Genomic DNA, 14,260 nt, shown 5'->3' with positions numbered 1-14,260 from the left:
GAAAACAACCAAGAGATGTGACAATCAGGCTGAAGCCAGGAAGCAGTTCATTGGATGAGAACAATAGGCCCAGGAGACATCAGTCCAAAAGCTGAGTCCCAAATTAACTTAAACAAGGCTTTTCATGCCCCCTGTGTTGCCATGTCCCCTGCATAGTAATCTAGATGACATATGTTTGTTTGGCTTATTAAACCACCTTATTAGAGTTTGATAAACTGCCTCATGAGTAGAAATGTTTCCCCAAGCAACAGACTTTATCCAAATCTATTTATAGCAGAGATGAAAGGATGAAGAATTTGGTTTTGAAAGAAATGTAGTGTAGAGTGTTGAACCTCTAGGGAGCTGGCCAGTGGTGTGGGTCTTTCCTGTTTCCAGGGCACCTCGGTGCCCGGTGCTTTATTTAATTGCCTTACACCGTAAAACTGAAGGAGGTCCTATACCATGCAGAGGCTGTGTTTGGGTCAAAAGTACTTATAACTCTGAGAATTTTAAATCCCGCTGTTGTTCGCATTGCTGTATACATCACATGTGCTTCTTGCAAAGAATTCTGTTCTGAATGTTCTTTGAATAATTCCTTTCTTTCTGGAGTGTATAACTATTTATGGCAAGAAATGCCTCCTTATTTAATTTGTCACAATAGCTATAACACAGGAAATTGAATTATTGAAATGTGTTAGACATGGTTACATCCTTCAAAATACTGTGAGCTGTCCAAGGCCATGATGCATGAGAGCCACCTCATAGGACTCCCTTAAAGACTCATTGAGGAATAAGATAAGATAAAATAAAATGAAACAAAAATGCCCTGGTTTTATCACAAAAGGGATATGGTTTAATTTTCTGCTACATTTTGTGACCACACAAGTTAGTAAATAATTTTAACAGAAAAAAAACCATTATATTTTCATGTACGCCAAGCATGTGAACACTGACTGACAGTTCTGATGCCAGTGTATTGGGTCCTCTTATAAAGAAATGTGCCCATCAATGATCAATGAATATTCAAACATTTATGTCCTCCCACACATAGACCTGAACAAGTTAACAACATGTTTTTCAGTGCTCAAGAACACAAAAGGGCTGACTGTGGCATAGAAGTGGCCCACAAAGAGTTGGATATAGTAAGATGTTGGATCATTTAGGAACATGCTTCTTGAGCAGGAGATAAAGCCATCCAAGACAGACATCAACACGAAGAAGCTCATGAGCAGAAGGAAGGTCCTGTTAGCTCTTTGCTCTGGGGATGCTTTTGGGGAAAGCCTGGTGCTGTGAAGATGCCAGGCCTGCTTCCTGTGCCTGCACAAGAGAGCCACCATGTACCAAGTTGAGATGACCATAACACTAATAAGAAAGGCTTCCCTGATGGCCAGCAGTTTAGAAAATGTGCTTTTCATGTGGTTACTCATGGGTAGGATGGAACAGGACCTAGTAACATACATGAAGTTATTCCTAGTCAAATTAGGAGTGGCAATAATCGATACTAAGAGGTGACTGCTATTGAGCATATAGAGGACACTCAGAAAAAGAAGTGCACATGAGATGTAATAGTGAGATTTGTGCTTGATCTTGGCTAAACAAGAGCTTCTGGGACTGAGGATGATGGCCTGGAGGACACTCAGCAGGCTGGTGGTACAAAGTGAGAGACCTCTAAAAATTCTGTACAGGTAGACAATGAGTTTACATATGATGTCATCCCATCCCCTCAAAGAAATAAAAATGTCCATGGCTATGAATGCTATGAACATTAGCATCAGTAGGTGGATTATGGCCAGCAGACCAATGAGCACATCAGTGGGTCTGGGCCTGTGCCCACGAATGAACTTGAAGATGTAGAAGAGAAAAAGGAAGCTGTTGGCTGAGATTCCAATGCCAATTTCAGAAAAAAAAGAGGTGTTCCTTATGTCAGAATAGTGTGAAGTCATCTTATGTGGAAACAAAGAGTGGCTCAGGAGTAAAGTAAAACAATGACTCACCATGAGTAAGACCTCAGACACCACTCCAGACCAGGCTTCTGGCCTCAGGAAAACATGCAGATGCTCCTGAATGCTTATTCCACTGAAGACCTCAATTCTAACTCCTACCCCACAGACCATCCTCCTGCTCTCACTTGTCATAAGCTGAGCCATGGCTGGAACCTGTGTCCCATAGTGGCTTCAACAATGTGTGAGCTCCCTCAACATTAAAAACAGGAGCAATTATGTGCTTTCATGTTTTGCAGGTTTGGGTTTTACTGGAGCAGGAGCAGCATCTTACTTGGTTTTCCCGAACAACATCTTGATGGCCAGGTAATTTATAGACAGAGTTTTACTATTTTGGGTGGAGTCTGAATGAGGAGGATGTGTGAAAGAAAAAAATAGACCTCCCAATAAAAGCGGTCACATGGATTGGATATGCACTTATTCTATTCAGGGCTATCTGTACTTTACTGAAAATCCTAATTTCTTAGAAAATTTCTATAGAAAATGTTGGAGGTTGTAATCTATGATCCAGATGTTTCTGATTCTATTCATGATCTTCTGTTTCCTCCAAGTGTGTCCTTCAATACTCTGAGGCGGGGTTCCAGTCACCTCCTCTTGAACACGTGGACATCAGTGTACTTTTGTCAGAGAGAAGCTGGGTGAGCAAGAACATGATGTTCACACACCAAACATGGGAGAGTTCCAGCACATGATCGTCTGTGTGGATGTGTTGGCAGCTGGTTTTCTCATACAGTGCCTTATATTTGTGCTCTGGGAGAGTTCAGGCAGCTTATAATGACTGCTCAGCACTGTCCCTTCCTGAAACAGAGTAGATAAAAGACAGATAAATCAGAAAACAGTAGCACATTGGCACATAGTCCTTTTAGAGAACTCTGGTGGACTATTCAGTCTTTGATCGCTGCTCTGTACCTGCATCTTGCTTGGTTCTGCTCTCAGTCCAGAGCTTCTCCAAGCAAATGGCAGAGTGGGCAAATGTCAGCAGGGACATATGCCATGTCTTTCTCCTTCAGCGTGTGAAGTCATGGAGTAAATAGAACTACAGTTATAACAGACTTGGAGCTGTCCCATATTACAGAATTAATTAAAGAAAAATGGTCCAACTCAGTCTTGAAAGGCAGACTCCATAGGAGTCAACATTCCCTTTCTCCATAATGGAGCTGTACTCACCAGGTACCTGATATGCTGGCTCCAGGTTTATATTAATAAATGTCGTGTACATGCTGTTGAATTATTGTAGTTTCTTTGATTTAGACACAGACTAAATAAACCACCATGACCAAAACCAAATGGGGTTGGTAAGCCTTTATTTCATCTTACAGCTGATAATCCCTTGTGCAGGGAAGGTGTGGAGGGATCTGAGGCAGGAACCTGGGGCAAGAACTGAGGTATGTGTCACAGAAGGATGCTGCTTACTAGCTTGGGTCTCATGGTTTTATCAGTCTGTGTTCTTAAATATCCAGAACCCTGAGCCCATAGTCCACAGGCACAGTTATGTGGGCCCTTTCTCATTGATCATCAATAAAGAAAATGGATCACACACTTGCCCATACTCCAACCTAGTGGGGGCATTTTCTCAACTGAGGTTCCCTTCCCAATTGAGTCTAGTGTGTTGATTCAACAAACAAAAGACAAAAACAGCTGCCACAGCTGACCCCCTGTCTACCTGACACTAAACACTTCTCTGTTACACTATAACTTTGTCTCTCAATTTTGTTGTTCCCAAGATATTAAACCAATGTCAACATTGCAATATAAAAGTTCAATGTTTTTTTATTTTTAAACTTCAATCTCTTAAGTCACTTTCAACATTCAAAGACTCTACAAAATACAACTCTCTAAAAACTCTAGTTTCTCTAACATTTTCAAAGTCTGTCTTAAAAACCCATGGTCTCTCTAGAACTCTAAACTCCCTGAAGTCTCCAAAATCCCTTTAGAAGTTCAAAGTCAAGAGACTTTGTGGGCTCCTGTAAAATAACAATAAATAAGTATTTTCTTATTTAAAAGGAAAGAACCAGGGCACAGTCACAATCAAGTTCAACAAAGTCTAACAGCATAACTCTCAGTGCCAGGCTTCTGGAACTCACCAGTGACCTTCTGGGCTCCTCCACACTACTGGCAAAGCCTTCCACACAGCTTGTCTCCTAGGTTCAAACTGGCTCACCCCACAGCAGGTGCTGCTGGTATGTGATACTGACATCTCCAAGTGGCTTGGCTCTGCACAGCAAAGGGGCCGAGGCTTCATCAGTGTCCTCTTGGCTGTTTTCAAGGACTCTAACACAGTTGTATGGAGCCAAGTTACAGCTTCACTCCATGATCCCTCCATGTTTCAGAACCAATACCACCTGAGAAACTCTTTGTTTATTTGTTTGTTTGTTTGACACAAGGTTTGTCAGTGTATTCTTGGCTGTCCCGAACTCCCTCCATAGACCAAGTTGGCCTTCAACACCTCAGAGACTCCTGAGCTACCAAGTTAGGCTACTAGCATGTGATGCAGCCTCAACAGTATTGAGACCACAGTGTCAGTGTGCTGAAGCTGAGAAAATAGAGGATTTTAATTGTTCCAGCAAGGCAAAGGTTTCATTTTAGTGATTCTTTTCTTTTAATTAAATTTTTATTTTTTATATTACTTATAGTTTATTTAGTTTGTATCCCAGCTGTAGCCCCCTCCCTCATTTCCTCCCTATCTCACCCTCCCTCCTTCAACTCCTCCCTGCCCCTTTCTAAGTCCACTGACAGGGGAGGTCCTCCACCCCTTCCATCTGACCCTAGCTCATCAGATATCTTCAGGATTGGCTGAAATGTCCTCCTCTGTGGCCTAGCAAGGCTGCTCCTCCCTCAGGGGAGGGGGGTTTGTCAAACAGCCATCCACTGAGGTCATGTCAGAGAGAGTCCCTTTTCCCCTTACTAGGGTACTCACTTGGATACTGAGGTGCCATGGGCTACATCCAAGCAGGGGTTCTAGGTTATATCCATGCATGGTCCTTGGTTGGAGAATCAGTCTCAGAATAGACCACTGTGCCCAGGACAGGAGCCTACTACAGAGGGCCTCTGAAAGACTTTCCCTAACAGTGTATCAAAGCAGATGCTGAGACTCATAACCAAACCTTGGGCAGAGTGCAGGGAATCATATGACAGAAGGGCAAGTTAGTACGACTGGAAAGGACAGGAGATCCACAAGGACCAAACATTTTAGTGTTTCTTAACTCAAAATATGAGTGACCCTCTTAGAATTTTTAAGGGACTCTCAAGCTTCCCTACAGAACTACATAAAACAAGCCTCCATCATCTGCTCTGCTCTCAGCATTACATTTCAATATCACACCAAATAATCCACTAAAGTATCAGCACTCTATGTATTTTACAGTCCAAAGTTTCAAAACCTTTCCACAGTTCTCCAAAAACCCAAGGTCAGGTCTGTCGTAGTCATACCTCACGGCCTAGTACCACCTTTTGTCTTCTCAAGGTTTCTGTTGCTGTGGGGAGAGGAGGGATTATTTCACCACACAGCCTGTAGTTCCCCAGCCATGGAAGCTAGGAGAGAACTCAAGACAGGGACCTGGAGGCAGGAACTGATGGAGAGGCCATGGAGTAGTGTTGCTCACCAGCTTGCTCCTTAGAGCTTGCTCAACCTACTTTTGTAGCACCTGGGACCAGTAGGCAGGGACGGCACTGTTCACAGTGAGCATGGCCATCCATATGAAATCAACATCCATCAAGACTTGTACCAGGTGCTTGCCCACAGGCCGGTCTGCTGAGGATGTTTCCTCAACTGCGGTGCCTCTTCTGAAATAATTCCAGCTTGTTTCAAGCTGCCATAAAACTTTCCAGCACAGACACCATGCATGCAGCAGATGTAATTTTGTAAATAAATTCCTGTGACATAATAAAAACTTATCAGTTACAGTCATATGTGTAGGGTGAAATTGTTTTATACTTCTGTAAACCATGTGACATTGTCACCACACCTGGCAAATCCAACTGGCGTGTGACAACCATGGGACATTGTCATGGAAGATACTAAGGACAGGCAAAGGGGATAAAATTTCACAAGTACAGGGTACCATGTCAGGATTTAGACTGGAAGCAGATGGTTGGTGAAAACATTGAATAAAGCAGATTTTCTGAAATAAATGTTCTGTAGCAACATTAGAAAAGGTTAATCTTTTATAAGATTATGGACCATGTACTCCAGATATCAGTAGAGTGTTGATTAAATGAGTGGTGCTCAATTATTCTTTATAAAGCTCAGGGGTTAGTTTTCAAAATCCCAGTCACAAGAAGCAGAACACAGTAGGTTGGGGGCAGTTTTGTTTTCCAATGAGCAGATAAAATGGCAGTTGTCTCTACTTTGAATAACTCAGATATTAGAGTTGTGCTGTGACAGCCCAGGAAAACAACGGAGAGACTGAAGGGGCTCCATTGTTTCCAAGCTTTATTTACAGCTTTTTAGAATTACAAACTACATTTACAAATGTCATCAGAAGCACACACTCTGAATGTCATTTTATGGTCTCTGCACTGAGAGGCAGGTGCATATTCTATACTTATTTCATGGAAGGAATACACACCTGTAGATTTTAACTAATAGTTTGCATTGCATGTGTATCAGCATTGGCTAACTAAAAGGCTAAAGAGTTCTAAAATGCTTTTTCTCATGTCATTTCTGGAAATGCACATTTTTTTTTCTTTAATTCCACTGAGCTAACAAGAAAAGGAAGAAGAAAAAGGAACTTGGTCTTTATGAGCACATCACACTATCAGACTGCTCAGCTAGTGAGCTGTCAGCTTTGCAGAGTGGGGCACAAGCTGTGCTGTTTTCACCATCTCTTCAGAAACCACAGCCCTACAAACCTAAAACTCTTAGTAGAGTCATGCAGCTACAGAGGATGTGCATCCTCATTGATATTCCTAACATCACGGCTTCAGGGATTCCGGCTTTGAAACCACTTATATCCTGGAAATGGAATAACATAGTAGCTAAAGAGAAAACATACAGGCTTGCCTTGAGGGACTGACATGTCTCTAGTCATCCAAATAGCTACAGATGACATGCACTGACAGATATATCTAAATCTTATACAATAAGGACCAGTAAAGCATGCAGATTCCAAGCAGATTATAATTTTTATAAAAAACCTTCTGGTGAGTTTTTCTCTCCTCAGGAACAAGCCACAGAGAATCTTCTAGCCTGTCTCCACCCAGATGACCCTTATCAGCTCATCTGCCTTGCTGAGTATGGTTTTAAAAACCAGGAGATAGGACCCACATTCTCAGACCTGCAGAATGCATTAAGGACCACTTCACAGGACCCACACTCTCTGATATGCAAAATGGGTTAAGGGCCACCTCATCCAGCCAAGAGGAGAGGAAAGGAGGGAGTAAGCTGTCACAGGACTGGGATAGCTGGTTGTAACATGTACTATGATTGCACTTTATACAATGCAACAAAATAGGCTGCTTCCCAGATGCATGAAACTCAGTACATGGAAACAGAAAAAGTCACTCATTTGTGAAATAGGTCCTAGTAGAAGAGGCTACTGGAGAATAGGAAGGGAAGGTTTTTGTGCAGATTAGGAAATAAGACATGCACAGAGCAAGAAATGACCAAGCAGAACCTGAGAGCTCCTCAGTTAAAGCCAATTGTGAAGGCTACAGTTGCTCGGGGGTAGGGGGAGGAATTGAACTCCCTGAACTGCAGGAATTCAAGAAGCCACGACTTTAGCCTGTGTCAGCCCACAGCTACCCAAATCATGGACAACCCACAATCCATAGCATCAGCACATGGAGGGGGTTGGTGGAGACACTGTCCCTGCTCAATGAAAATGGCTGGAGGTTACTCAATCAGGATGTCTACCTTTGGCACAATCCTAACTTTAAAACTAGAAAGAAACTAGGGAGAAATGGCCAGTACTTCGGGTAAGGCAAAACCATCAGTGAGCATATGCCAGTGCTGATTCCAGAGATGCCAGAAATAAATGAACTGTGGTAACTTTATAGGCAAATCATGAAGAACCTTCGGGCTAAGGAATCATGACTGTTTCTGAATACCTGGGTGAGAATTGTGTTTTTGAACATTGAAGCCTTTGTACAGCATCTCTGAGCTCAGAGTATGAGTGAGGATGTCTTACAGGGTTTCCAAATCAGCCTCCAGAAAGAGCAAGAGTGGATGTACCTGAGGGGCAGCATGGCACAGACTCCAGGCAGAAACACTGGACCCTGCACAGTGCTGCAGCACAACCTGCTCCCCAGCACCCAAGGAGCCTCAGGAGAGGCTTGGCTTTGCTGCTAAGAGCTGTGACCTCCCTCCCAGTGTGCTCATTGCCTCAGTGACAGGAGAGGGGGGTCAGTTCCTGTACATCTCTTCACATAGGTTCATGTAAAGATGAGCTTTGGGATAAGCCTGGAAATGAAATAAAGACAGCAGGACAGGGTGAGGGGGTTCAGTTCTCTAAAGTTTCCTCAAAGAAAAAAGATTCACGTTTTTCTCTCATAAAAAATTGCACAGAGTACATGGGGGAGAACATAGAGAAAAGACAAATCATGGAACCGGCTCTTCCCAGAATTCCTGATCTCAGTGAGACAGGGAAGGGAATCTGCCACTGTCACTGTGCATTAATAGTTAGTGTCCTGGAAACCTCATCATCATAGCCATTTACTGACACCTCCTATCAGGCCAGCAGAGGCTAAGGGCCGACACCACTACTTTGTGATCTCTGAAATTGAGCTGAGAAGAATCGAGGCCATGAGCAAACACTAGAATATACATTGCAGTCCTGTGGGGAGCTCCCTCTGTGGAATGAGAATTTGAATCTACAGCCTCTATTACTTACACAGAATTTGGAATTTTTTATACCTCACAGCACAGAAGAAGTTACATGAAAACAGTTGTGTGCACACCAAAGTTACAGATGCACAACTCAGGAAAGTAAGCTCTCCAGACCTTTCACTTCCCTGATAATTTATCCTAGGAATAGGTAAATCAGTAAAAGAAATGTAACTAAACAGCTTATCCAGGTATACAGTGGGAGTTACTTAGTTCACAGTAATGAACATGAATTCTATAGTAATTTGAAAGTCTATAAATTAAGGAAATGAGTATGTTAAGAAGAAAACGTTCTTGTTACCCATGCAGAACTCAGTCCCTTGTGCTGATGGTCTGTCAGATCTCAGCATCTCCTCTGTAGCTGCTGAAAACCCCTCTGTAACTTTCTCCTCCCACAGCCTTCCTGGGTTCTTACCACCTTCTGAATTTGCTCTTGGGTGCAGAGCACTTACCCAGATTGACATGGCAGGGGAGGACTGTGAGCTTGAGGAGATCCTGCAAATCTTAGGTGAAGGGAGAATTTAAGGCCTCTCTGTGACATGTTATTTCTGTATCTGTAGAAGGTGACATGTTTCTGCTGGGGTCATGGAGACCTGGCATCCCAGTGGAGCATCTTCTCTGCCTGGTGATCTTACTCCCTGTGTCCTGATAACAGCCATTTGGGAAGGGCTGAGAACAAACTTTATCTGAGCTCCCTTGCCACACCTGCTGGAGTGATCAGAAAGTTTGCACCAAATGGTCAACCATGTCTTTTCTCATGTTGAACTTTTGATATAATTCTAATTAATTTAGCTCCCTGTGATGCCTCTCTTCTGAGATTCAGGAACTCCCACGAATTTCCTACCCACCCAAGGGTCTTCCTTCTACAGGGAGTGACCTTAACCCAGGTCGGTCTTCCCTTGGAGCAGCTTTTTTATTAATTGTTTTCTCCAGTATTTCCAAACTTGTAGTTGCAGGATTTTAGCTGTGAGTGAAATCTGAAGGTTAATTGTGAAAGAAATTAGATGCAATGCAGAGCACTTAAGGCAGAGCTGGAGAGCCAGGGTGACCACAGGCAGATGGGACCCAGCTGAGGCTGAGGACAAGCTGTGCTCTGCTCCATGAGCAGCCTGAATGTTCAGGTTAATCCTCGCTGACAGAGGCAGGAACTGGGTCTGCAACTATATGCAATTGTGTTTCAGAACCAAAACAGTTCTACGAAACACATTATGAGCCCTGGTACAAAACATGACACTGTGAGCTGTAGATGAAGCCCTTAGTCATCCAGCCCAGGTCATTATTTTTGCCCAGCAAGTGCTCTTACGCACTGGTCGTCTCCTCACCCACAAATGTGGAGTTTTTACCTAACAGACAACTCTTCACTCTGAAGGCAGGTGCTGGAGCCCTGAGGACTGGCAGTCTTCTGAGGCTTTGATACAGAGTGTGCTGTGAGCTGAAGCCTCTGCAGAAAGTCTCTACAACACAGCAGGTTGATTTCCCCAGGGTCAGATATCTGTTCAAGGTTCCTGAATAAACTGCATTGAAAAAAAAAAAAGAGATACTCACATGGCAAATAAACCAAAAGAGGATCTCAAAAAAAAAAAAAAAAAAAAAGTGAATCACGGTTCTGGTGCCAAGATAGCCTCATCTTAGGATCTTAGGGATTCTCACCATCACTAAATAATCAAATAGTCACTGTTCTCTCACACATGGACCTTTAGACGTTGATTATATCCTTTCCACTGCTGATGAACACGAAAAGACAAACAGTGGTGTACCCAAGGCTCACAAGAATCTGATACAGTAGAATATTGGATCACTTTTGAACGTATGTCTTGAGCAGAAGATAAAGCCATCTAAGATGGACATGAGCATGAAGAAGCTCATGAGCAGCAGGATGGTCCATGTGGCCCTTTGCTTTGGGCCAAAAGAAAGCCTTGTGGAGAAAGCCTGGTGCTGTGAAGATGACAGGCCTGCTCTCTGTGCCTGCACAAGAGAGCCACCACAGACCTACTTGAGAGGGCCATGACACCAAAAACAATGCTTCCCAGAAGATGAACAGTGTTGATATTATGTACTTCCTGGGGAAACTGAGGCATACAAAAGAGCAGTATTCAGTAATATAGAGTAGGTGGTGTGAGGTCAAATTAATGGTAACAACCATGGAGACAGATGATAAGGTTGCTAGAAATGGACAAATAGAAAGAAGACAGGACAAACTACCACTATATGTTGTAACATGTGGCCAAGCAGTTTGTCACCCTCAGTGTCTAGAATTGAGGGTGTTGGCCTGCAGATCATTCAGGAGGCAAGAGGTACAAAGGAAGAGACCCCCTTAGAAAACTGTTTAAGAAGAAAAGCAATTTACATATGATGTCATCCTGTCCTCTCTGAAGCATGAAAATATCTACCTATGATGTTTACAACCAGCAGCAGCAGGAGGTGGATTAGGTCCCATAAGCCAATGGGCAGGTCAGTGAGGCTGGGCTTGTGTCCACTATTGAATGTGAGGACATTGAGGAGGGAAAGGATACTGTTACATGAGCTCCTGGTGCTTATGTCAGAGAAGAAAGTGTTTCTGAGGTTATTGTTAGTGGACAGTTTGCTGTTCTGATACATCTTATGAGGTCGAGAAGCATAGAGCAAACCTTGCAGGAAAACCAAAAGATTCTGTTCATGCCAGACACAGCCTTGGCCATGGATCTAACCACGCCTCACCTCAGGAAAACCTATCAGATCAGCCCAATTCATCATTTTCCACTTAAAACCTCAACTTCAGTTCACCCCAGCCCCAGAAGCCCTCATATAAAGTAACAACTGCTGTGCATCACAGAACACACTCCCTTTCTCGCTGCCTCCTGTGCAAGCATTTATGGGAACTTTCCCTGCCTTCATCCACAGTTCTCTTGCTGTCAGGTACACAAACAGCTAGTTTTGGTGGATTTGAATGAGGACGATTACATTAAATTAGAAATCAAAAGACAGTATGTTTGTGGGTTTGACAAGGACAGGGCCATTTATTTCAGTTCTCTCCTCATTCTTTCACTCTACTAGCAAATATTCTTAATGAAGTTTCGTTACAAAAGTTGAGATTTGTGAACTCCAAAAACAGACTTCTTCAAATATCACCCACAACCTGACACCTTCATAGAGTGTGACTTGAGCGCTCTGAGGCTGAAGTCGACTCCTGTGGACTACGTGGATGGCCTTGTGCCTGTGTCTGGGACCCACAGGAGTGACATGAGATGAAGTGTACACACCAAACATGGAAGTGTGCCCAGCCCACGGTGGTCTCTGTGACGTGCAGCTGCCACTCTCCTCATGAGGTATGTGTGCATGTGGCCTGGGAGAGTTAAGGCAGCTCCGTTAATGACTGCTCAGCTCTGTCCCTGTCTGAAACAAAGAAACAGACATGGGGAAAGAAAACAAACGATGTAACCCCTGTGCAATCCTCTGCTGTGCTCCAATGGGCTTCTGTCTCTTTGAATCCTGACACGCGTCTGTTCACCTCGACCATGTTTCAATACCAGAAGTAGAGGTGAACAGACACATGTGGTCAAATATTAGCAAAGCAGATTCTAACATTTCCTCTCCTTTCGCATGAGAATTCACAGTGGGTTGTGTGAATGCAAATAGAAGTGCAGTTACATGAGCTTCCAAGCCATTCCATTATATGGTTCCAATGGAGGGAAAGCATCCAAGCCAACATGAATGGTATATGCTCTAGGATTCTGATGTCATCTCTCCATCAAGTTATTTCTCCAGACTCCAAGGTCCTGAGTCTAAACTTTACACCAGGAAGTTTGTCAAATGGTCTGCTGGCAGAATGTCTCTGAGGGAACACATGCATTAACTTTCACTGTAGCATCACACATACGGAGGAGGTGATGAAACCAACAGCAGTGCTTGTGGTGGTGGGCACTGGTCGGTATGTTTAAGAGACAGAGACAGGAGGACCCCAGCTTTGAACCTAGACAAGATATACCCGTAAGGGCTTTCAAATGGGTACGTGGGTAGAAAACTTGATCTTGAGTCAATTCTCACAACCTGTGTAAAGGGAGAGAGAGAGCCAACTCTACAAATCTGCCCTCTGGCACACATAAGGACATTGAATTTTTCATGTTTTACAGTGAAATGTATTAAAATATTAAAAGAGTTATTTAAAAATCAAGGCTGTAAGGTGAGACTGTTTTATAGTTATTTAGACCATGTGACTAACATCAGGTATCAAGGGGAAAAAATATTAAAAGTCATAAACTCAAGGTTCCATCTAAGAACTCAGGAAGAAAAGCCATCGATGTAATTCAGCATATAAACAAACAGAAAGAAAAAAAATCGTATGGTCATCTCATTAGATGCTGAAAAAGGCTTTGACAAAATCCAACACCCCTTAATGTTTAAAGTCTTGGAGAGGTCAGGGATACAGGGCACATAGCTAAACACAAAAGCAATATACAGCCAGCCTATAGCCAACATCAAAATAAGGGGAGAGAAACTCAAATGATTGGAATTTTGTTTTGTTTTTAAAACGACAACTTCTCTTATTGAGACTCACTCAGGTCAATGTATCAAGTTGACTACTGAAGATAACTAGGAGATTTTATTTGGTCCCTTCAAAGCATGTTGCAAGGTCCTTTCACATGGTATATGGAAGTGGGCTGCACTGCTACTGAATTTTTATCAAGGTGACACAAGCTAGGGTCATGTGGGAAGAAAGAACCTCAATCCTCCATCAGACTGTCTTATGGGCAAATCTGCAGGATATTTTCTTAACTCATGATGGATGTGGTAGGTTCCACTCAGTGTGGAAGGTGCCATCCTTGGGCAGGTGGTATGAGAGAGCAAGCAAGCAGGAGCAAGGGCAGTAAGCAGGCAGTGTTCTTCTGTAGCCTCTGCCTCAGTTCCTGCCTCAAGGTTCCTGCCCTGGGTTTCTGCCCTGATTTTCTGTAGGTACAAGGTTACTGTGTTATTCAAATGCTGCCTTCTGTACCCCTCACATCTGGCTGAAATCCTTGTTCTGAGAATCACCTGTCTCGAGGTTATATAAACTGTGCTCCTCAATAGTCCCAGGTATGCCCATGAGGCTGCTGACAGCAAACTGATGAGCAATGGAGAGAATAGGGCTCAACTGCCTGCCAGCCAGGGGAGGAGGAGTTAGAGGAGGAAATAGGGGATTTAGCCAAGGGAGAAGTCTAAGAGACACCAGGAGAAGCAGCTAGGCAGGAAAACTACAAAGTGCAAGTATCTCTGGGATACGTGCTGGGAGGAAACCAGATTAGCTTAGAGAGTTAAGAATAGAGTAATAACTGCTCAGTATTTTGTTGTGAAGCTTGTTATTAAACAAATATTAGTCTCAATTGTTTTGTGATAGTTGAGTTAAGAGAGAAACTAAAAACAAAGTTATATAAAATAACTGGAAGCGGGTGAAGAAGACAATCATGAACAGCCTCAGACATCTGTGCTGCTGCTGCCTGCCACC

The 14,260-nt window shown here is 43.2% G+C and overlaps 1 protein-coding gene across 1 annotated transcript; it reads right to left on the bottom strand.

Moving 5' to 3' along the window:
- Window positions 1-1,031: 1,031 nt before the first annotated feature.
- LOC132653997 (vomeronasal type-1 receptor 45-like) lies at window positions 1,032-1,901 on the bottom strand (the record flags this gene model as incomplete). Its single annotated transcript, XM_060383308.1, has 1 exon — window positions 1,032-1,901. A coding segment is annotated over one exon (870 nt), but the record flags the coding sequence as incomplete, so codon positions are not given.
- Between the last annotated feature and the right edge of the window lie 12,359 nt (window positions 1,902-14,260).

Source organism: Meriones unguiculatus, chromosome 5 (assembly GCF_030254825.1).
Source record: "Meriones unguiculatus strain TT.TT164.6M chromosome 5, Bangor_MerUng_6.1, whole genome shotgun sequence".
In the NCBI taxonomy this organism is placed as follows: Eukaryota; Metazoa; Chordata; class Mammalia; order Rodentia; family Muridae; genus Meriones; species Meriones unguiculatus.
The sequence above is the reverse complement of the archived record's forward strand: the minus strand, read 5'-3'. Positions and strand labels throughout refer to the sequence as shown.